The sequence below is a fragment of the Malaclemys terrapin genome, chromosome 7, assembly GCF_027887155.1.
Source record: "Malaclemys terrapin pileata isolate rMalTer1 chromosome 7, rMalTer1.hap1, whole genome shotgun sequence".
In the NCBI taxonomy this organism is placed as follows: Eukaryota; Metazoa; Chordata; order Testudines; family Emydidae; genus Malaclemys; species Malaclemys terrapin.
In genome coordinates this window covers 33,852,452-33,873,432 of record NC_071511.1, presented here as the reverse complement: position 1 = coordinate 33,873,432, position 20,981 = coordinate 33,852,452, and the positions used below count along the sequence as shown (strand labels likewise).

Sequence of the window (20,981 nt, the reverse complement as noted above, 5' to 3'; positions counted from 1 at the left end):
AGTGGAGGCAGGGGGCTGGACTTGATGACCTTTCAAGGTCCCTTCCAGTTCTAGGAGATAGGATATCTCCATTAATTATTATTATTATAAGCCTGAGGGAATTAGTGGGCATAGGCAGGAGCCAGGCTGCTGTTGATACCCCTGGGGGGGGCTTTGCCTCACTGGCCTGGACTTGGAATGGGGTTTCAAAGCTGCTGCTGAAGGTGATAATTTAACAGAGGGCAAGTGAGAAGGGGCCTGTGTCCCAGGATCCTCCCCAAGCATTCAGGGCTGGGAAGCCCATTCTAAGGCTCTGTTCCCTGAAGGAGCAGCAGCATATGGGGCACTCTGGGCCTGGGGCTCCCGCTTGCCCTCTCTGGGCAGCTTGAGTTATGCGGGCCCTTTTGGAGCAGATGTTCCTGCAGTTGGGCTGGGGGGAGCCTCTGTAATCCAAACCCTGCGGAAAGGGAATGACTGTGCCAGCCTCCCTCCAAAGAGCCTGGCTGGGAACGCGGGAGGGGGCAGGGAGCAGCCCAGTTCTTGCTGGGGGTGCTGGTCTGAGGCTGCAATCAGTAGTTAAAGCAGTAGGTGCTGCTCCCAGGATGGAACCCTTACTCTCCACATCCTTTTCTTCCCTCCCCAGTTTGCTGGCTCAGTGCCACTGCCTGAGGTCATGTGCTGGGTCAGCCATAAAACCCAGCAGGCCCTTTATTTTAAGCACTAGGTGCTGCATGCTCTCAGCACTGAGGACAGAATTTGACCCTCTGTCCATTATCTGTTGTTAGCACCTTCCCAGCCATGCTGCCGAATCCCAAACTCTTCCAGTACAACTGAAGAGGGAAAGCCCACTCAGCCCCTGGCTGGGTCCAGCATCTGTCTGGATTAGTAACAGGCCCCTGTGCTCACTTGGTCTGACCTGACCGCAGGCCCTCGGGCATCCCTGTATGCATTCCTGTTTGAACTAAAGGGGATTTGAGAAAAGCATCCCATCAGATTTAATGAGGGGGATGCCCACTTTGGAGCTTGTGCGGGCTGAGTTCCCCCAAAAGCTGCCTGGCTGCCACCTTCCCATCCCCCTCTGAAATTCCCCTAGACAGGGAGAATTCAGGGACTGCCCCCCCCCTCCCATTCTCACACCAGTGTCTTCCATTTCCCCTCCTGTACCAATAGCTTTGTGTGCCCCCATTATTTCTGTCTGATAGAAATAATTCAGGCTGTCAACATTACACTATTGGATGTAGTTGATGGGGTATTATATGAGAAGCATTAATAGGCGGGGGCTTCGTGTGTCCCCCTTTTTGGGTTTCTGGCCTTTGATGCTTACAACACCCTCGGAAATTTTGGAATTGACCAGATGTGGCATTTAAAAGTGATCATGTTCCACACAGAAATGCTATCAAGTTGAGCCGAAGGGCTTCGTAAACTTGGCCAAAAATTTCCAGTGATGGAGAATCCACCCCAGACCTGAATAACTTGTTCCAATGGTTAATGACCCTCCTGTTGAATCCGCATTTTAGTTCTAGTCTGAATTTGTCTAGTTTCAACTTCCAGCTAGTGGATCTTGTTAGATCTTTGTCTGCCAGATTGAAAAGCCATCTATGAAATGTTCATTCCCCATGTCAGCATTTCTAGACTGACCAAGTCACCTCCTAACCACTTTAAGTGAAAACATTGAGCTCTGTGAGTCTGTCACTACAAGGCAGGCTTTCTAATCCTTTAATCATTCGTGTGGTTCTTCTCCAAACCCGCTCCAGCTTATTCACATGCTTCTTGAATTGTGGACACCAGAACTGGACACAGTATTCCAACAGTGGCTGCACCAGTGCCAGCTGCAGAGGGAATAAAGCCTCTTTTCTGACATGAGATTCTCCTCAGGAGCGCCGCCAGCTTTTCTGCCGCCCTAGGCGGTGGAAGGTGCCGCCCCGCAATGCTGCCCACCACTGAAATACCGCTGTGGTCGCCACCCCCCAAATTGTAGCACCCTAGGCGACTGCCTAGGTCGCCTAATGGGTTGTGCCGGCCCTGATTCCCCTGTTCATACAGCCAAGGATCACATTATCCCTTTTGGCTAAAGCACTACACTAGGAGCTCCTAGTCAGCTGATTATCCCTGTCTTTCCGAGTCACTACTTCCTAGGATAGATTGAAATGCAATTCCTCCCCCCCAGTTCTGAGAGTCCAGGCCCCATGGAGCCAGTTCTTGTTGAGCAGAGCCTAGCTGGAGCCAAGGGGGGGGGGGTGTTTTCAAAGCAGCAGGAGGTTAAATTAGAACTGGATGCTGGAATGAACAGAGTGAGTTAAGACAGGGGAGAAATACTATCATAGCTCATCCCATAAGCAGGAGCTAGTCTGGGGGATTACACCAGAGGGGCAGTCTGGGGAGCTGCCATGGCATAAGGCAAGCAGAGAGGGAAGGGTTGCAGGCAGCTGTAGCTTAGTGGAGAAGATGATGGGGATTGTAGTAATGGGGGAGTTAGGGTGGGTCTCTTCTCTCCCAGGTACCACTGTGAGGCTACTATAGTAAGAAAAAGCAAACAGTTTTCTCTTCGATTCATGTTATTGTCCCAAATACACATTGTTTGACTTGGCCAGCGCTGGTGGAGGCAGCAGCTACACCTTGTCCTGCCTTGTTTGTGCTACTTCTTCAGTTTCCCAAATGGATCAGCTAGGATGATTACGCCGCAGCAGAGGAGATCTGAAGGGGAGAAAGGCAGGAGACATCAGGGGGTGGCTGTATAGGACTGACTCTCCCCTTAAGGGCATGACCCCCCAGGAACTTAAAGGGGATGGTCAACATGTAGGTTATAGTTTCCCTGGAGGTGGGGACTTGCTAGCTCATGAGCCCGTATGCTCCTTAAAGCCAGCACAGAAGTAGGAGTAGTGGGAGACATGGAAGTTATCCTAACCCCTCTATGACCTATGATCCCCCTTGCCCCATACCTCAGTGACCCCCCAGTCCCAGAGAGATGGGGTAATGCCACTGACCCTTCCCTACCCTAGAGGCTGGACTGCCCCTGATGGGAGTGATTTGTATGGCTGGTCCCACGTAGCTGGTGTGGCTCTTGAACCCTGGCCTTAAGGTGACCTATAACCCCCTGCCCCCCGTCAATGACGTCACATGCCCCTGACCTCCAATACGACCTGTGACCCCAGCACTCACTGACGTGTGGGACGGTTCCCATGGAGATAGGGCACGCTCTGCCCGCCCCTGACCCCGCACGCGCACTCACTGGCTGCGAAGACGAGCTGGACGATGTTCCCTACGGAGGAGGCGATGCCCCGGCTTATGACCCTGCGCGAGCCTAGATAGACCCAGACTCCGGCCCCGATCAGGACCGAGCCGGACAGGATGCGGCAGCCCCAGCAGCTCTCGGACAGAGGCTTGGGGGGAGGCGCGGTCTCCTTGCCCTGCTCCAGGGCCTTAGACATGGCGGCGGGGACAGAAGCAGCAGGGAGAAGCCGATTCCGAAGATGGCGGCGCCCATTGGGGAACCGGAAATACGGAAAAGTTCCTCAGGTAGCAAGGAAACCGGCAATAGAGACTTTCGTAACTCAGCGGAACCTGGCCACCGGAAGTACTGACCCAACCTATTGGGGTTCTAGGGAGCGGAAGAACGGAACAGGAAACGCTTCCCGTGAGGGTGCAGTGTCACAGCGTCTAGTGTCCGTGTGTCAATGTCGCCTACTCGCTGATAGTTCCGAGCTCTGAAGAACCTACTCCCTCCCCAAACCCTTCCGTCCCTGACGGCCTCTGTGCAAGGCCCCCCCTTGGGCATACCCTGATGGAAACAGTCTCCCCTCCTGGGACAGCTGCCATTGCCCCCAGAGGAATTGGAGCCCAGGCTGCACCCCAGGGAGGATGAGGAAAGTTGGAGAGAGCCCTTCAGCTGGGTCCCTCCTAGGGTGACCAGATGTCCCAATTTTATAGGGACAGTCCCGATATTTGGGGCTTTTTTTTATATGGGCTCCTATTACCCCACACCTCCTGTCCCGATTTTTCACACTTGCTGTCTGGTCACCCTAGGTCCCCATGACAAGCCCTTTGTGGGGCTGAGGTAGAACCATTACATGTCCCCAGCTACATAAACATCTGGGACCAGGAGCGCTGGCTGTAGGGGTAGCCCCTGGCTACTCCAGTTCCAGCATCTTCCAGCAGAGCGAGCTGGAGGGAGGGAGCTCCCAGATAGTCTAGGTCTGGCTTCTCCCAGCAGGGGTAGTGTAGGAAGCAGGACAGGAATACTGACTGTGAGAGGAGCTCTCAGGTACTCCAGAGCCAGACTCTCCCAGCCGGGGTGCTGTAGGGAACACAGCATGAGCATAAGCTTGGGTTGGAAAACTTGGAATGCTCAGTAGCTGTTGCAAGGTTTTGTTTCACTTTGCCCTTTTTAATAGTGTACGTTATTGATACAGGTCTCACCCTTTACTGGGATTATCCTATAAATAATCAAACATAGTTTCTTCAGTACAGTCTGAATAGATACCAGAGCAAGGGGCACAGGCCAGGGCACAAAGCAACAGGAGGCTTAATTAGTTTAGTTTTTATTTATATAAAAACTTTATTATCTATATTAACTATTATTCAACATTACCATTATTCCTTTGTATTGCAGTAGCACCAACTCTGCTCCATTCTGGTTCTTATACAGCCCTATTCCCCGTGGTATCTGGCTTCTTTGTGAATGATGCATTAAAAGATATGACTAACATTTGCCACAGCTGGTTCTTTCTACAAGGAGGAGCAAAGGAAGATTTTTGTTACTGCTAGCATTATGGCTGGTTTTTTTTAGAGATGATATATTCTATGTGCGGATGTTCGCAACAGCAAGTTGGAGATGTGGCCCAGACCGTTGGAGTGGAAGATGGGGAAATTTGGGTTGATTCTTAGTTCCTGGGAGAGTTTCTTACAATCTGGGACTAGCCCCCAGGGAAGCACTATCTCCTGTACAGACAAACTGATGCCAGAGTTCTGTTGTGCCTGAGGGGCAGAGTGCTCTGCTCTTCTTGTCCTGAAGCTTTTGGCAACTTGGGCTTAGCCATGGAGCACACTGAAGATAAGAACCAAGGCCTTGAGTTTAACTTAGGGGAAGTCAGTATAGAGGGCAGGAGGCAGGTGTGCTACACTCATGGTAGCCTGTGCTGATGAGAATACGGACTGCAGCATTCTCTACATCTAGAAGCTCCCACCAGGGACCTATGGAGAAGAGCTGGTCCCTACCCCGAGTGCACAATCCCAGTATACCATGAGAAGCAGGTACACCAAACTGACAGAAAGAAGGATAAAGCTACAATTACTTAATGTTTCTGTTGCTGAAGGCCAGTCAAGCCAGGATCCCATTGTAGGGGGAGCTTTAAAGACCTAGATCAAATAATAGACCCTATGCCAAAGATCTTGCAATAGAAAAGCCAAACCCTCACAGGGCGATAAGGCACAACAGCAGAGTGGGAAAGGTGGAGGAATAACAAAATATCAGCCTGTGCAGTTTTTAGCCTGGTGGGAGGGGCATCTACCCCCACCAGCTGCCTGGATATTATCAAAATTCAGTTCTGTGGGAGGCATGATGATTAGCAACCCCATTGCACCAGCTGCGTTAACCACAACAACAGACAGGTCTTTACAAGGTTAGTTTATTAAAGACCTGAAAATGCTGCTTCTTTACCCCATGCTGTAGTTTTCACTCTGTCAGATCTGCATAACCCCCATACCCAGGGGGTATGATCAGGGTCTGGGAATAAGAGACAGAGGCCCCCCGGCAGCATAATGGTCACTGATCATTACAGCTGCTGACAGCCAGGGAGTGTCCATCCCATTCTGGACTGTGGAGACCACAGATGGCTTCAGGGATGGAAAATACAGCCTGCTCCATCTCAGGGGGGTCTCAGTACCAGTTGCCTTGGCTCCCATTTGGGAGGGTGATGGTCAAGTGTCACTTGCTCCAGTCCGATGAAGACCTCCGGGCCACATTCTCATTTGTTTCAGCTGCCTCTTTGATTGCTGCCATTACCAGCTCATTCTGGTGTCGCCTCTCCGCCCAGCGCAGGGGGTTTGCCTCCGGCAGCTCCTAAGGAGAGAAGGGAGTGGTCGGTGGGGGGGGGCAAGGTGATTTCTAGACCTCCCCCTTCTCCCTGAAAAGAGAGTGAAGCAACAATTTCTAGTTCCCTTCTCCTCCCAACCCAAGAAATGTTGGTTTCCAGGCCCCCCTGCTCTGTGACCCGCCACAGGGGAGGTAGTTTCCAGGCCCCCTCACCTTGGCTATCTCCCGCCTGCGCTGCTCCCGCGGCGTTGCCAGCGCCCAGGCCCCGATCCCCAGCCCCGTGGTCCCAGCAACCATCAGGCTCCCCAGCACCAGGCGTCGCAGGAGTTCCATTAGGGCGCGGTATGAAAACCCCTGAGTAGCCACAGAGTTCTGGCTTCCCGGGGGATGTCGCGGACAGAAGGTAACCAGAAAGAGTGGGGGAGGGGTCCGGGCAGAGCGTCCTGTTATGGTACCATAGAGGGGCGGTATGAGCCAGGCACCACCATAGAGAGCATGCACTGTGGATAGAGCGCCCCCTTTTGCTACTATAGAGAGAAGGCGGAGTGGGGCCATAATGTTCGATTTTTGCTACCATAGAAAGGAGGGACTGGTGGGCCAGAGCGTCCCGTTGCAAGCATAGAGATCAGAGGACTTATGCCATAGAGAGGGTTGTGTATCTGGTTGGGCCAGCCTATCCGCTCCCCCACTGCAGAGAGGGTGTGTGGCTGGGCCTGACGGCCCGATCTCCCACCATAGGGCAGGGGTGTGTGGGTGGCCCAGACGGCCCAGCATAAAGAGGGGTGGTGTGGGGCTGGGACGGGCCAGATGCCTGCTCCCCCATCACAGAAAGGGGTGGAGCTGTTTTGTGGCTAGGTCAGTGTGCCTGCTCTGGGGTTTTCAGTCTGGTCCTCACTGGGCAGCCCCATCTGGAGAGGCACAGAGGAGTCAGTCCCTTGCCGTGTAGATGGGGGAGTGTATTTGTGCAGGTCTCGCTCTGCCCAGGCTGCTCTCATGCTCAGCACCTACAGAGGCCTTAGTTAGTTCCACTGACCCCTCCCCCTGCCTCTTACTGTGACTGGGCCTCCCCAGGCCAGGCTTCCCTCAGACAACCCCTAAACCTCCTGCGTCAGGGCTCCGCTGACCCCGTTCTGCATTAGTCTTGGGCAGTGCACGAGGGAAACACGAATGAGCCAAATGGATTTCATCTGATCAATCTCAGGGCTGCACATGGCCAGGGAACCTTCTGTCCTGAAGGCAGTTCTGTTGTGGTCCCTTTCCACCAGGCGGGGGGAGGAGGTGGTGATTTGTGCCATGGTCCTCCCTGGGAAGCAAGTAGGAGCAGGGGGCACCCAACCTTCTGTCTCCATCCCTCAGTGGGCAAATCATTGGTTCTGAGGCTCCACATCTTGTGGTCTGTAATGATAAAATGGTCTGGGAAGGAGTGGGGGTATTTCTCCCACAGCCCATGATGCTGTGAATGTGCCCCATAGTGGCCTCTCTAATCTGTCCAGGGCTCATCACCCCAATCCCATTAAGGCCCCTTTAAACTTTGGGAGTCATGTAATCAGGCTGTCTTAGACCTGGGCATGACAGGGAAATGGGACCATGGGGGGGCCTGGAAACTGGACAAAGCTTGAGGTGGGGCCTTCCCAATCCCAGGGGCTCTGGGGCCCTGTTCATTGCTCCATGGCTGACAAATTAATCCAGTGCTGCCCTGACCCAGTTCATGGTGAAAGCCAGCCTGTATCAGTAGCATCTGCTGACTCAATCTCTTCTCCCCTTCACCCCTAATGACTGGAGCAGCCCCAGGGATCCAGTGGCCTTGCCCCTTAGCTGGGGTGTGCAAGCTTCATGCCAGAAGCTGAGATCTGGGTCCCCTATCTGGTCTTTAAAGAGCTCCCCCACCTTCAGGGCAGCCAGTTAGCTCCTTGGGCAGTTCCCATGAGGTCACTGGGTGATTAACTGAGCCCTGATTCCAATCCTCCCCTCATGTTATTATCCCTGTTCTGGGACAACTCCCGCCCAGGGCAGCACCTGCCCCAGCCCCTATCTGATCTGGGCTCCCACCTTAGTCTGTAGGTGCAGGGGTTGGGAACATCTCCCTGGAGCAGGCAGCCCTCATAGTGTGGGGGATGGGGTTGAGAGTGCAGTCCAGGGAGGAGGGGATCCAAGAAGAGAGCACTCTCCCTGGGTTGGGGAGTATTGAATGCAGGGGGGATCCAAGAGCTGGGAGTACAGGGGGGCCCAGCAGGGATGCTCTTGTCAGGTTGGGGGGCACTGACAATGCAGGGGGTCCTAGTGGGGAGCACTGACTAGAGGAATCCAGCCCCCCATCCCTCTATCCCAGCCCCTCCCTCCCCTCCCCCCGGCACCATAGGGCTGTTGTGCCCAGAGGATTAGCTTGGTGTCAGGACAAAGCGCTTATGGTGCCTGGAGCATCTGTCAGCTCCTTGCCCTGGGGACTGCTGGGCCCTGTAATCCCCGCACATCCTGCAATGGCCCAGGGCAGCGCCTGATGGTGAGTGACCGACCGGGGTGCTGAGAGTGGGGGTGTCACCGCAGGCACAAACTCCCTCTGTCCCCATAATGGGGCTTCTCAGGGAGGAGGGGGGTGATAGTCTAGCTGAAAGGGGGAGGTGACCCCTGGCAAGGTTCGGGGTGTCACAGTGAGGCTCTTTGGGGCAGGGAAGTGCTCTCCCCCAGGGGAAGAGCTGGGAGCCCCAGTGTGTGGGGTCTGGTGGGCTCGGGATCCCCCACAGGGGAAGGACCAGGAGTCCCAGTGTGTGTATATGGGATTCTGTGGTGTGGGGAATCCTTCCCTCCTTCCCCCCCCCACCCCCCAAAAAAAAAAAAAAAATCTGGTGAAGGGCCTGAATTCCCAGTGCAGAGGTGTCTGAACTTTAGGGCTTGGATCCTGGGGAATAGACGTGGGGCTTAACCCTGGCTGGGTGGAGGAAGGAGACGGGGCCATTCCCAGCTCTGACTCCCAGTTTCTACCCCCAGCATCGCCATGGCTGAAGGAACTCGGGATTGTAGTGGTGCTCCATCCCAGGCAGTGCTGACCCCTGGTGAGGCCTGCACCCCCATCCAGCTACCTGTGGCAACCCCAGGGCGGAACAGCCTGGCCCAGCCCCACGGCACTGACCAGGAGATGCAGTGGCTATCAGAAGTGGGAAGGAGTCTCATCCAGACAGAGCCTCCTGCACAGAACCAGGTGAGACACCCCCTTCCTGGGACATCCCCCCACTGGGTCCCCTGGGATGAGGCCCCCATGGAGAGCTAGGTGAGCCCTCAGGACAGAGCCCCCTGTGCTGCTGCCCCCACCTCCTGTAGATCAGATCCAGACCCCAATTCTCATATCAGGGCCTCACTGCCCTGCCTTCCTCCCCGCCATTCCAGGTCTCTGGGTAGCTAGGCTCCCCCAGCGCCCAAACCAACCCCCTTGTCCTCTGTTCCCAGTTCTTCCTGGAGCCGTGTGAGATGGGCAAAGGCGCCCCTACGGGGCCATGTGAGGGGTTGTGCAAAGGTCCCCCTGAGGAGATGTGCGAGGCGATGTGCGAGGATCCCCCCAGGGAGCCCTGCGAGGTGGCGTGCGTGGAGCTGTGTGAGGACATTCTTCCCTGGGAGCTGTGCAGGGATCCCCCCATGGAGCCATGTGAAGGGCTGTGCAAGGAGATGTGCAAAGATCCTCCCCCCAGGAAGCCATGCCAAGGCCCCCTTGGAAGTCCAGTGCAGGGGAAGGCCCGGCTGCCGTCCATCGTGGTGGAACCCACAGAGGCAGGAGAGGTGGAGAGCGGGGAGCTGCGCTGGCCCCCAGATGACTTCCTGCTGCTGGAGGGTGAGGACGAGCTCTTCACTGATGAAGAGGAGCAAGCAGCAGAGCCCGGGCCCGGTGAGTCTGGCGGGCAGGGCTGGGGCCTGGAGAGTGGGGGGCAGGGCCTGGAGAGTCTGGGGGCAGGGCTGGGAGAGTCTGGGGGGCGTGGCCATGCAAGGGGGAGAGGGGCCTCAACAGGACCCTGGGATACAGACCAGAACCCTTTGTTTTGGAGGCACCTCAGGATCTGGGCTCCCCAGCCTCCATGGCGAGAGCCCCATTGGGAGGGGAGGGTGGCCCCATAAAGCTCTGGGGGGTGGGATGGTGCTGCAGGAGCCCCTCCCCCATTCAGTGTATCTATGAGGCTATTGGGGGGTCAGGGCGTGGGGCTGGCCCTGCTCTCCATCTCCATTCAGTGCCTCAGCCATGGTCAAATTGTGAGGGGAGTGTGGAGGGGATCCAGCTGGCTGCTGAGGCCTAGGGGCCACTGGGGCCTTGAGGGAAGCTGCCAGAGGAGCTAGAGGAGGCAAAAAGGCGGGGAGGGGCTTGTCAGTGCCTGGAAATGTACCAAAATAGCTCCTTGGACATTCTGGAGTGAAAGGGCCATGATCCTACTTAGCTCAGTCCACGCCCAGTGTCCACATGGGGCTTATTCCGAAATAGCTAGTGGGTCAATTTCCAAGAGCAGACAAGCCCTAGGAGGGATTTTCCTCTGTACAGGGTATTGGTGAGCCTGATCCTGGGGCTCTGAGGGCCACATCGGAGAATTGGAGGGGATCTGGAGGGCAGGAGAAAACACCTGCCAGTGGGAGACTGAAATAACTTGACCTGTTTAGCTCAGGTGTCTGAGGCCTTTGCGGGGAGAAAACAGCAGATAGAGAAGGGCTCGAACTGCACAGAGGCAGGCAGAACAAAAACAGTGGCTGGAAGCTGAAGTCAGAGTAACTCAAGTTAGAAACAAGGCCCAAATTTGTCCCAGGACAGGCGATTGACCATTGGAACAAGCTCCCCAGGGCAGGGGTGGAGTTTCCATCTCTAGTCCAGGCTGGCTTCCTCTCTGGAAGGCTCTTCAGTCAAATACGAATGATTAGGCTCAATGCAGGAGTGTCTGGGGGACATTCTCCAGCCTGTGCTACACAGGAAGGCAGACTACATAATCTAAAGGTCCCTTCTGGGCTTACATTCTCAGCCTCGGGGAATGATTCTGCCACTTATTCCCAGGGCCCACAACTTGGATGACTGAGTTGCTGTTTGACAGTCTTCTTAGAGCAGTGCCCTGCCAGATTTGATGCAGTGCCCTTTACCTTTTCCCACAATGCAATGAATAGGCAGTAGGTTTAAAACAAGCAAGAGGAGGTGTTCACGCCTGTGGAATCCATTGTCTGGGGATGTAGTGAAGGCCAAAAGTATAACTGGGTTCAGAAAATAATTAGATGAATGCACGGAGGACAGGCCCATCAGTGGCTATTAGCCAAGATGGTCAGGGACACAACCCCATGCTCTGGGTGTCCCTGAACCTCTGACTGCCAGAAGCTCGAGAATCAGACACTGGTGGATCTCTCCAGCATTGCCCTGTTCTGTACACTCGCCTTGAAGCTCTGGTACTGGTCACTGGTGGAGACGGGATACTGGGCTAGATGGACCTTTGCTCTGACCCCGTATGGTAGCTCCTGTGTTCGTATGACCTTTCCCTTGGGGTAGGCACCTTTCAGACGTTCTTCGGGCTATTGCAAGGTGCCCTCTGCGAGGACTGGCGCAGGATGCCACAGCTCGCTTACTGCCTGGCCGCCCAGCTGGTCAGAGCTTAAGAGGGTCTCTGTGACCCATAAAGTCCTGGGACCGTCCTGCCCAAGGGGCTGTTGCGTCTCTCCTTGGGCCATCCTGCTGTGACTGTGATCAGCAGGGATGTCTGAGCTGAGGCCCTCTCACTGAGGGTGCAGCTGGCAGGGCATTCTCTGCCAGGGCTCTGGCCCCTTCGACTTTGCCCCCCACCTATAGTTTGAGTTAGTCAAAGCCACCAGGCCGCGAGGCGTTGGGGAGGGGTCTGTTAACGCTGCTGGCATGGAGCTGGATGGTTAATGGAGCTTGGTCTGGCAGCTTGTGAGGGTGAGGGGAGGAGAGGGACCTGGGGAGAGGGTTGGAGGAGCGTTCAGCTTGGGGGAAGGGCCTGGGGAGCACAGAGGGGAGGGGCTTAGTATTTAAATAGATATTATCCTAACAGGGCCCCACATTACCTCCTGTGCTGCCCCAAAGGCTCTGACCTCAGGCCTCTCCCTGCACTTTGTTTCAGGGCCCCCTGCTCTGGAGAGTACCCTGGATGAAGTGCTGCTGTGAGGCTGCCAGGGGCAGAGAGGACCCCACTCCCCGCCTGGCTCCAGACCCCACTAGAAACCCAGCTGTAGCCTGGGGAGGGAGAACGTAGCTCAGGACACCCTCCCCAGGAGCTGGACAGCAGCAGGAGGGGATGGGCCCCCTGCCACCAGAACCTTAGGGGGCAGAATAAGACCAGCCTGGCTGCCTGGAGCTCCCTCCTTGCCGGATCCAGTGCCCCTCATCTGTGAGCAAGAGACAACCTGACTTTGATCTGGGACAGCAGCACCACGGGGCACGCATTGCCCCCACCACCTCCAGGAGCTGGGGCCCAGACTGGGCACCTGCTCTGTATGGACAGTGGGGACCCAAGGCTCAGGGGGGCCAACCGCCTGCGGGGTTTGTGCTGGTGGGTATAAGCTGCCCCCTCCTCCCCTGCTGAGCTCAGCAATAAAAGGTTCCTGTCCTAGCTGTGATGTCTCACTGTGAAGTGGCTGGTGAGGCCCGGGGAACAGGTGTAGTGTCCCAGTGGGGCTGGACTCCTGGGGGCTGCGAGCTCCACACTCTTCAAGCCCAGGTGGTGGCTCATCTGTGGGGATGGAGGGAGGCAGCAATACCTGGGCACCTGCAGCTGGGGTGTGGGGCCTCTGGCTGATGCAGTAGGAGGGGGCTGCTGTTCAAGGGAGGAGTTGCCCACTATGGGGGTGACCACCCCTAGATGTAGGGGGATAGAGTACCGAGCCAGACTCCAGCAAGGTGCTAATTCCTTTATTAATGATTCTCCAGCTGGCTTGGGCACCCCCACCCTGAGCACATGCTGCTGTGGAAGTCCCCTGGCACATTAACTGGAGGCACCATCCCCTTAGTCCCTAATGCTCCCAACCCTGAGTCCTGAACTCCCTTTGGGCAGGGTCCCCAATTCCCCACCCCCATATCCATGGCCCCATAGTCCAGGGTCTCCTGTGCCCTCCTAGTTCAGTGCCCGAGTGGTTGGTGTCTCTAGGGCCGGCCGGCAGAGCGTGTAGACATAGTAGCACATGCCACCAATGTGCCTGACTTCCTGCACTGTCACGCCAGGCCCCCCAGCCTGCTCCAGGAAAGGGACCCTGGCATCTGGGTCCTCGTCTGAAAACTGCAGCAAGCTGCCCCCAGGGCGCAGCACCCGCAAGCACTCAGCCACCAGCCGCCCAGCCTGGCCTGGCCCCTGGGGGCAGCGCAGCAGTGAATCACACGTGCCCTTGTCCAGCACCAGGTGGAAAGTACCATCCCCAAAGCCACCCCCCTCAAGGTCAGTGGCATCAGCCACATGGAGGTGAAGCTGGGAGAGGGGGTGTCGGGGTGGGGGGACCTCCTGGAGCAGCCGGTGAAGAGACCTGATGGCCACAGGGGACACATCCACACAGGAGATGTGGACAGGGTGTGGGGAGTCTCGGTATAGCCCCAGGCCCAGATCCGAAGTGCCACAGCCCACGTCGAGCACCCGAGTGGGGCTGGGATTAGGTTCAGGGGGGCCGCAGCCCCGCAGGGTTGGGAGCAGGAGCCCGGAGATGGCCCTGTAGTCAAAGAACCAGTTGAAATGGCTGGGGGTGCCAGCTGTGTCCTGCTGTGTGTAGAAGCGGTCCCATGTACCGGGCTGGGCCATGTTGTGGAGCAGGCCATCTGCGGGGAGGAAAGAGGGGTCAGTCCATGGGATGGGGAGTCGGTAGGGGGAGGGGGGAAGATCCCAGCAGGGCCCACAGGGAGGGGTCTGAAGCGCTATAGAGCTGGGATTGCCCAGTCTCAGCTCAGGCCTAGGCTGGGAAGGGTGGATCCCAGCCCTGTGGAGTTATGCTGGAGGGGTATGGGAGAGCCCCTGCAGCCCATGCAGACTCCCTTTGGGTGGCTGGGTGATGCAGATGGTGCAACCCTATCCTGGAGCAACCCTACACAGAGCCCACATATGCTGCGGAGCTGGGGATGAGGTAAGTGAGACTGAATGCTCCATTTCTGGGGCTGTGATCCCCCTGCCAACTGGCCCCATAGTGCTAGGACCACCCCTCCCCCCAGTCTGATTCCCTCTCCCCCATCATAACCCAGCCTGACTCCATATGACCAGGATCCTCACCTCTCCCCCAAATAGGGCAAGGACCCTTCCCACCCCTGTCCCCCAATCTGATCCCATCTCCCCACCTTACCCATAGGGCTGAGATCCCCATCTCCCCCACCCCTAGGCTAACCTCATAGGGCTGGGCCCCAACTGTGAGAGGCCAGGACCCCCCATCTTCCCCCCAACCTATCACCCCTATACCTCCCAGCCTTACCCCATGGGCCCACCTCATCTCCCATGCCCCCAGCATGATAGTCTAAACCAATGGGACTACGACCCCCGCCTTCTGCCCCTACAATTGATCCAATGGGCCTGGGAACCCCCATCCCTCCAGGCCTCACTCCATGGCCCCCCTCCCCCTGAACATGCCTGTGCCTTTCCCGGTGTCGTCGGAGACCCCTGGCAGCGGCACCCACTGCGGAGACTGGACACACCCGAGCCCATCCTGCCTAGACCACCCCGCCGGGGAGCCGGCACCCACCTGCCCAGGAGCAGAGCGGCCGGAGCAGGGTCCCCAAGGCCGGGCCGCCCCGCGGGAGGAGCATGAGCGCTGCCATGCGGCGGCTGCCTAACGCCGGACTCCCGCTCCTTGGGGTGCGGCGGGGCCTCGCTGCCCAGCCCCGCCCACTTCATGCGGCCCTGTGCTCGGAGAGGCAGGGCCTGGAGACTAATCCCCACTCAGGGACCCAGCCCTGAGCTCCCCCCCCCCCCCCATCCCCAGCTGTAACTCGAGCCTGCCCGCGGGCCTGAGAGCAGGTTCCCCTCCTCAGTGAAGCTACGTGGCTTTGGTCACAGTAAGCAGCAGCGGGGGATTAGCCTCTTGCTGGCCCCCCTCTACTCCATGGCTGGGCAGCCCCCGCCCTAGGAGCTGCGCAGCCTAACGAGCCCCAGGGGGCCCCTGCCGCCCATTAGCGAGGGGCTGGTTCATGGCCAGAGAGCAGGGTTCAGTTTCACAGGGATATTTTCCTCGCTCAAGTATGAGGGGGTAGCCGTGTTAGTCTGTATCTACAAAAACAACAAGGAGTCTGGTGGCACCTTAAAGACTAACAGATTTATTTGGGCATAAGCTTTCGTGAGTAAAAACCTCACTTTTTGCATCCGAAGAAGTGAGGTTTTTACTCACGAAAGCTTATGCCCAAATAAATCTGTTAGTCTTTAAGGTGCCACCAGACTCGTTGTTTTTTCCTCGCTCAGGCAGCTTGGTCTCCACCACGTCCCCTCCCAGAAACGGCTGAGGCCAGCCAGCGCTTTAACACGAACGCCCCCCATGGTGTCCCGCAAACAGAATCAACCAACAAGAGGGTTTGAACTCCATTCAAATCTTTATTAGCACAAAGAGCATGTTCATTGAGCTTTAGTGCAAGGCGTTCACGCGACCTCTTCCCCAGCACTTCTGTTCAGAGGCACCTGCTTTGCCAAGGTCAGGATCTCTTCAAGCCCCATGCTACAGAGGCGTTAATGGAGGCGAGAACGAGACTTACCAAGATCACCCAGCAACAGAGCAAAGAATAGAACCAAGGCCACCTGACTCCCACTACAGGAGTCTATCCAATAGGCTGCACTCACCCCACAAGCCCGCCTACGCAAAAACGTGCACTACTTCAAACTAGAATACCTCACCTCTGTTTAAAAGCAACTTCACTTAACACTCTACTCTGTCCAACAGATGTAAGCCAAATAGAAACAAAGTTGGTTAAATTTAAGTCCCCAGGACCTCTTTGCTAAATTGTGCAAACAGACAAGTCTGAACAGTCACCTGCCCCATATCGGTGTCATCTTGGACCCGGAGCATTAGCTCTTCCACAGAGGGACTGGGGGCACATTTTCAAAAGGGCTACGTGACACAGAAGCCTAATATCCCGTTTTCAAACTACCTGGGTACTTAAGAACCAGTCCCATTAATTCATGTGGGCTCAGCACCCCTAGGCCCACCACTATCAGCCCCCTGAAAGGAGTATTAATTCCACCCCTCCATTGAGCTCAAGTCTGAGCCCAAGCCGCATGGGGCCAGTTGTAAACCAAGCTAGATGCTATTGTTTGCATGAGGGGTCCCTGCCCTAGGAGCTCACAGCCCCAGGCAAACACACCCGCAGAATCAGTCTCAGCCCCTCCTTAGGCAACAGGTCTCCTAGAGGCATCAGGGCAGCTCTGGAGAGGAGGTTGCAATAACGTCGTGTCTGGTTCCAAGCCCCAGCATCGGTGCGCTCTAGCGACAGGAGTAGAGCTGAATCCTCCCGGCCTTATGGGAGCCTGAGAAAGAAAAAGATTCGTAAGAAACCCCCTCCCCACGATCTGTCACCAGGGCCAGCCACCCGCGACCCCTACCACGGAGGGTTACCCCCACCCCTCAGGAGAGCCCCCTAGTCTGGCACGCAGCCTCCCCACGGGGCCGCAGCTGCGTGTCCCGGTGCTTGAGGATAGAACCAGCAGATGGGGAAGCCGCTGGCACCGAAGACAGAACACCGGGGGGGATGGGATCCCCTTCCTCTGCCTCCGGAGCATTACAGAGCCGGGCACCGCATCGCCCGGGCCTGCCAAGAAAAGGAGGCGCCGTCCTAGGACCCCCAGAACGCTGCTCCCCGATGTCCAGCCACCGCTAGTCGTCCCCGTTCGGACCTCAATCAATCACCGCTCTCACCTTAGATCCCCAGATCGGCCGAAAAATTGTCACTAGAAACGTACCGCGTGTACGCCGCGCCTTATCCTGGCTGCTTATAAGGCAGGCCAGGGAGGGACTCCACGTGCCAGGGCAGGGGCGTGGTCTAGTGCACCTTCGTTGTGACTGGCCAGCCGGCCTCCCAATCAGAGAGCTGCATCCGGCTCTACCCAATCAGAGAACGCGTTGCGAATTCAAATCCCCAGCGCGGCCGGACGAAGGTAGGACACGTGTATGGGGGAGGCGGGAGGAATGAACCGGAAGACAAGTGTGATGATCACATCACGTGGCGTAACCTTCCAGAACCTGGAAGTGCTTTCGTCAGGGGCCGCGAGACCGGGCTCACGTGGGTGCAGCATGGGGACCCCAGGAGGGAAAATCAACCGGCCCCGAACGGTGACTGAGAGCTGCCCCAGCCCTACCCCCGGGGCTCTCCCCAGGGTACCCCACCCGGTGCCCTCCCAGTCCCCATAATCATCCAGTCCCTCATTGGTCTTGTACGGGATCCCCCTCGTGGTCTCAAACCATCTCCTGGGGGTCCTCTCTGGCCCCTCTATTGCCCCCATAACTGAGCCCTGCCTCTCCCTTTGCGACACGCCCAGTCGCTCCTCAGATCCCCTTTGGCGGGTTCCCCCTTCGCATTATCTTGTCTTGGACCCTACCCCCCCCCCCCCCCCCCCCCCCCCAGAAATCGTACACCTTGATCCCCAGTTCTGAAACGTATTGTCTCCTAGGGACACCAGCCCCATCACCCTTTTCCCCCACACATAGCTCTGATCTACGGTATTTCTGCAGTGCTGAGCCCCAGGCCCTTGCTCCCTGCCTCCCCCAACCCTGGGTTGGAAACGGGTGGTGGGCGGGAGGATTTTATTTCTCTCCAACCCCCAAATTCTCTCTGGCTCCCAACAAGCTGGGGACCATCAGACCCTCCCTCCTCTGGCATTGTCATTTGCTAAGTGTTTTATGATCTGGATTCTATACTGTTTTGCTGGGTCTGTGGCTTTGTGTCCTGTGCCCTCCCTGCCTTCCACCTGGGGTTTCCTAGCCCCATGGCTGCTCCAGAGGTGCTACTGGTGCCAGGTGGTGAGTTAAGAGCCTTGTGCTTTTCCTCCCTTAGGAGCTGAAGAAAAACCTCTTCAAAAGACGCCGGGTTTTAAGCAAAGAGAAAAGAAGGAAGCACCAGATTACAGGAGCTGTGGTGGACGAGGGACTGATCACCATCCACCACCTGAAGAAGCGTGCGTGAGTCCCCCTTCCAGATGCTGCTCTGCGACGGAGGGCCAGGGAAGGGCATTTAACTATCCCAGCTCAGAATAACAACAAGGAGTCTGGTGGCACCTTAATGACTAAGAGACTAAAGTAACTTTCACTCTATGCATCTGAAGAAGTGAGGTTTTTACTCACGAAAGCTTATACCCAAATAAATCTGTTAGTCTTTAAGGTGCCACCAGCCTCCTTGTTGTTTTTGTAGATACAGACTAACACGGCTACCCCCTGATATTTGACACCAGCTCAGAATAAGCTCAGCGGCCCCTAGAAACATTCAGGCCTCACCATCTCTTCAGGCACCTGGGCTCTATCCCCAGCTTTGGGAGGGTTGTGGGGTCTAGTGGTTAGAGCAGGGGGCCCTGGGATCCAAGGCTCTTGGGTTCTGTTCCCAGCTCTGGGAAGGGGGTGGGATCTGTGGTTTTAACATACTGGAGTCTCCATGGTAACAGGGAGAGCAGCGAGCACCTGCAGCTGGGAGGTAGTAGACGCTGCTGATTCAACTGCTTCTTCTGGTTCCTGCCCCGTCTCAGGGTGTAATATGGCTTTGGGTATCTCCCCTCACAGTTCCAGCTCACGAGCCAACATCACCCTCTCAGGGAAGAAGCGGAGGAAGCTGATGAAGCAGATCCGTCATGCTGCCAAGGAGAAAGCCACCATGCAGGGTAACCCCTTCTTGGCTGTGGCCCATGAGGCTTGGGGGAGGGTGTGTGTGGTCAGGGTCCTGAAATGGGTGAGTAACCCAAAGGGGGCCAATGAAGCTAAGAGCAGGGATGGACAGACTCTGCTCTGAAGAGGGGGCAAAGTTCAGGGTCTTCCGGCTCCTAAAATCTCATGATACTCACAATCCCCAGAATCTTCTGGGGCTTCCTGGCTAGTCCAGCGTCCATAATGCTGGACTAGGCCACGGATGGGATCAAATTCCTGCCTCCGCCACAGACTCCCTGTATGACTTTGGAGGAGTCACTTCATCTCTTTGAGCCTCAGTTCTTAGTCTGTCCAGTGGGGATAATGATGTTTCCTTTCTCCCACCCTGTTTAAATGGGAAGCAGGGACTCTCTCTTCTCTGTGACGGGGGCCCCCTTGCATCTTGGCCGGGCGTGACAGAGATTACAATACTGTTATCTGCGCACAAGTGATTTTCCTTTTCTCTTGAGCAAAGTTGAAGCTGTGAACCTGGCACAGACAAAAAAAATCACCGGCAGTGGGAGGAGAAAGAAACTTGCAGCCTCCCAAGACGTGGAGATGAAGGAAGCAGAGGCTGGGCCAGGACTGGACAGCTGAACCACCGACTCCAAAACTTGGAATTTGCCCCACCCTTGCTTGCTGCATTGATGCCTGCAGCTCTGTGACTTTCCAGCCTCCTTGGGGCAGAGAGTGTCTTGTTCTCATTCTCCTGGCTCTGTTCTATGCCGGACCCTGGGTGAATGGTCAGCTCCCAGCATCTCTGGCCTCTACCTGCTTTTCTAGAGCTGAAGCAATGCCAATCCCATCTCTGTGGGAAGTGACTGGCTGAACTGGAGCTTTGACGTGTGACTCAATGGTATCCTGTGAAAGAAATAAAATCATGGCTGGTCCCTCCGTGGGGCCAGAGGCACTTGGTATCTCAGCTTGTTTGCGCTGCTGCCTTTGGGGCTTTTCCATTGCGCCCCTCATCCCAGCAGTCTGTGTTGAGCATGGCGGCTGTAAGTCAGGGTCGAGAAGGGGGCTTTGTTTGTGGGAGGGAAGGGGACAGTGGCCGTGTATGAAATGAACCTTACCATCTCCCTCTGGCCTGACCCCTAGAGGGACAAGCAAGGGTGGGAGGGGCTTTTTTGGTAATGAATAGTCTCCTTCAGCTTGGCCTTTAGGAGATAGGAACTGAGCTGGGCTAGATGGGTCTCAGGGCAGTGGTTGTGGTGGGTCATTCCCCTTCAGGTGGAGCATATCAGGAGGGCTCCTTCTGGGGCAGGGGCTGACTGTGCTGCGAGTGTCTGTAGCTCACAGTTGTCTTAGTACAGCCATGACCAGGTGCAGCAGGGAGCCTGTTCCCTTTATTGGCTGAACACTCAGGGAACCTTCTCCAGCCCCGGTTAGCAATAAGCAGACTCGGGGAACATGCTGGCATGATGGTTTCCTTGGCAGGAGGGGATGCTGTCCAGATGCAGAGGGATCCCTTCAGATCATACACTAAGGGGTGAGGGGTCAGGAGGAACTGTGGGAAGAGGTCAAGGAAGCTCCTACCTTACAGCTACTGCTGGACTGCACAGTCTGTATGAGGTGGTAGGGGTGCGTGACTGAAGCTGGGTATCACACCTGGGGTAAAGAGGGGCCAGATGTATTATTATTGCCACTAACAGCATCAAACTGCGTCAGGGCAGTGCCAAGATGTTCCCCTCTAAGCCTACAGGCAGGATTGCCCAGTGGGCGCAACATGCTATGCATTATCTAAATCAACAGGGATCTTGGTGCTGGAGACAAGAGACTGGGGGATCACTACTGGTGCATGAATGAGGCAGGACGCTGGCCTGAAGGGGCCACATCAGCCAGCTCGGAAACCCAGCCCTGCTCCTACTTTCATTAGTCACTGACAAGGCTTCTATGGATGGCAGGGGGCTAGGTAGAGCCCTGCGCAGATACAGAAATTTGGATCCACAAAGATGGCAAACAATACAACCACATCCATGGATGCAGATATCTCTGGATCTAAAGCAGATATCTGCAAATGTGATGGTCTCTAGGGATAGGCATGTGCTTTATTGTCCCAATTGGGAGGGCAGGTCCCTTGGCAATGCTGTCCTGCGGGGACTTGGGGTGGGAGGGACTTACAGTGGCTGTCCCAGCACTGGGGGATTTGCAGTGGCTGGAGGGCGGTAGT

At 56.2% G+C, this 20,981-nt stretch overlaps 5 protein-coding genes, 1 long non-coding RNA gene and 1 other non-coding gene across 7 annotated transcripts; 2 read left to right on the top strand and 5 right to left on the bottom strand.

The window, feature by feature from the left end:
- Positions 1-1,672: 1,672 nt before the first annotated feature.
- On the bottom strand, positions 1,673-4,430 carry DMAC1 (distal membrane arm assembly component 1). The gene is made up of 2 exons (XM_054035499.1): positions 3,209-4,430; positions 1,673-2,673 (listed from the first exon to the last, which is right to left on the bottom strand). Exons 1-2 carry the CDS (start codon positions 3,405-3,407, stop codon positions 2,615-2,617), a joined length of 258 nt encoding a protein of 85 aa, XP_053891474.1. The 5' UTR covers positions 3,408-4,430; the 3' UTR covers positions 1,673-2,614.
- Positions 4,431-4,505: 75 nt separating this feature from the next.
- On the bottom strand, positions 4,506-6,431 carry LOC128840923 (ubiquinol-cytochrome-c reductase complex assembly factor 3-like). The gene is made up of 3 exons (XM_054035500.1): positions 6,224-6,431; positions 5,862-6,037; positions 4,506-4,704 (listed from the first exon to the last, which is right to left on the bottom strand). The coding sequence occupies exons 1-2, from the start codon at positions 6,341-6,343 to the stop codon at positions 5,903-5,905; spliced, it is 255 nt and encodes an 84-aa protein (XP_053891475.1). The 5' UTR covers positions 6,344-6,431; the 3' UTR covers positions 4,506-4,704; positions 5,862-5,902.
- Positions 6,432-8,426: 1,995 nt separating this feature from the next.
- LOC128840557 (uncharacterized) lies at positions 8,427-12,834 on the top strand. Its single transcript, XM_054034726.1, has 4 exons — positions 8,427-8,510; positions 8,996-9,206; positions 9,452-9,884; positions 12,097-12,834. The coding sequence occupies exons 2-4, from the start codon at positions 9,003-9,005 to the stop codon at positions 12,138-12,140; spliced, it is 681 nt and encodes a 226-aa protein (XP_053890701.1). The 5' UTR covers positions 8,427-8,510; positions 8,996-9,002; the 3' UTR covers positions 12,141-12,834.
- Positions 12,835-12,868: 34 nt separating this feature from the next.
- CSKMT (citrate synthase lysine methyltransferase) lies at positions 12,869-14,816 on the bottom strand. Its single transcript, XM_054034725.1, has 2 exons — positions 14,684-14,816; positions 12,869-13,775 (listed from the first exon to the last, which is right to left on the bottom strand). Exons 1-2 carry the CDS (start codon positions 14,757-14,759, stop codon positions 13,087-13,089), a joined length of 765 nt encoding a protein of 254 aa, XP_053890700.1. The 5' UTR covers positions 14,760-14,816; the 3' UTR covers positions 12,869-13,086.
- A 689-nt stretch (positions 14,817-15,505) lies between these two features.
- Positions 15,506-16,972, bottom strand: LOC128840740 (uncharacterized). The gene is made up of 2 exons (XR_008445697.1): positions 16,841-16,972; positions 15,506-16,452 (listed from the first exon to the last, which is right to left on the bottom strand). It is a non-coding gene; the product is annotated as an uncharacterized LOC128840740 (long non-coding RNA).
- On the bottom strand, positions 16,600-16,750 carry LOC128841376 (small nucleolar RNA SNORA57). The gene has a single exon (XR_008445817.1). It is a non-coding gene; the product is annotated as a small nucleolar RNA SNORA57 (small nucleolar RNA).
- A 138-nt stretch (positions 16,973-17,110) lies between the features above and the next one.
- C7H11orf98 (chromosome 7 C11orf98 homolog) lies at positions 17,111-19,733 on the top strand. The gene is made up of 4 exons (XM_054035126.1): positions 17,111-17,254; positions 17,976-18,100; positions 18,692-18,789; positions 19,287-19,733. Exons 1-4 carry the CDS (start codon positions 17,111-17,113, stop codon positions 19,406-19,408), a joined length of 489 nt encoding a protein of 162 aa, XP_053891101.1. The 3' UTR covers positions 19,409-19,733.
- Positions 19,734-20,981: the final 1,248 nt, after the last annotated feature.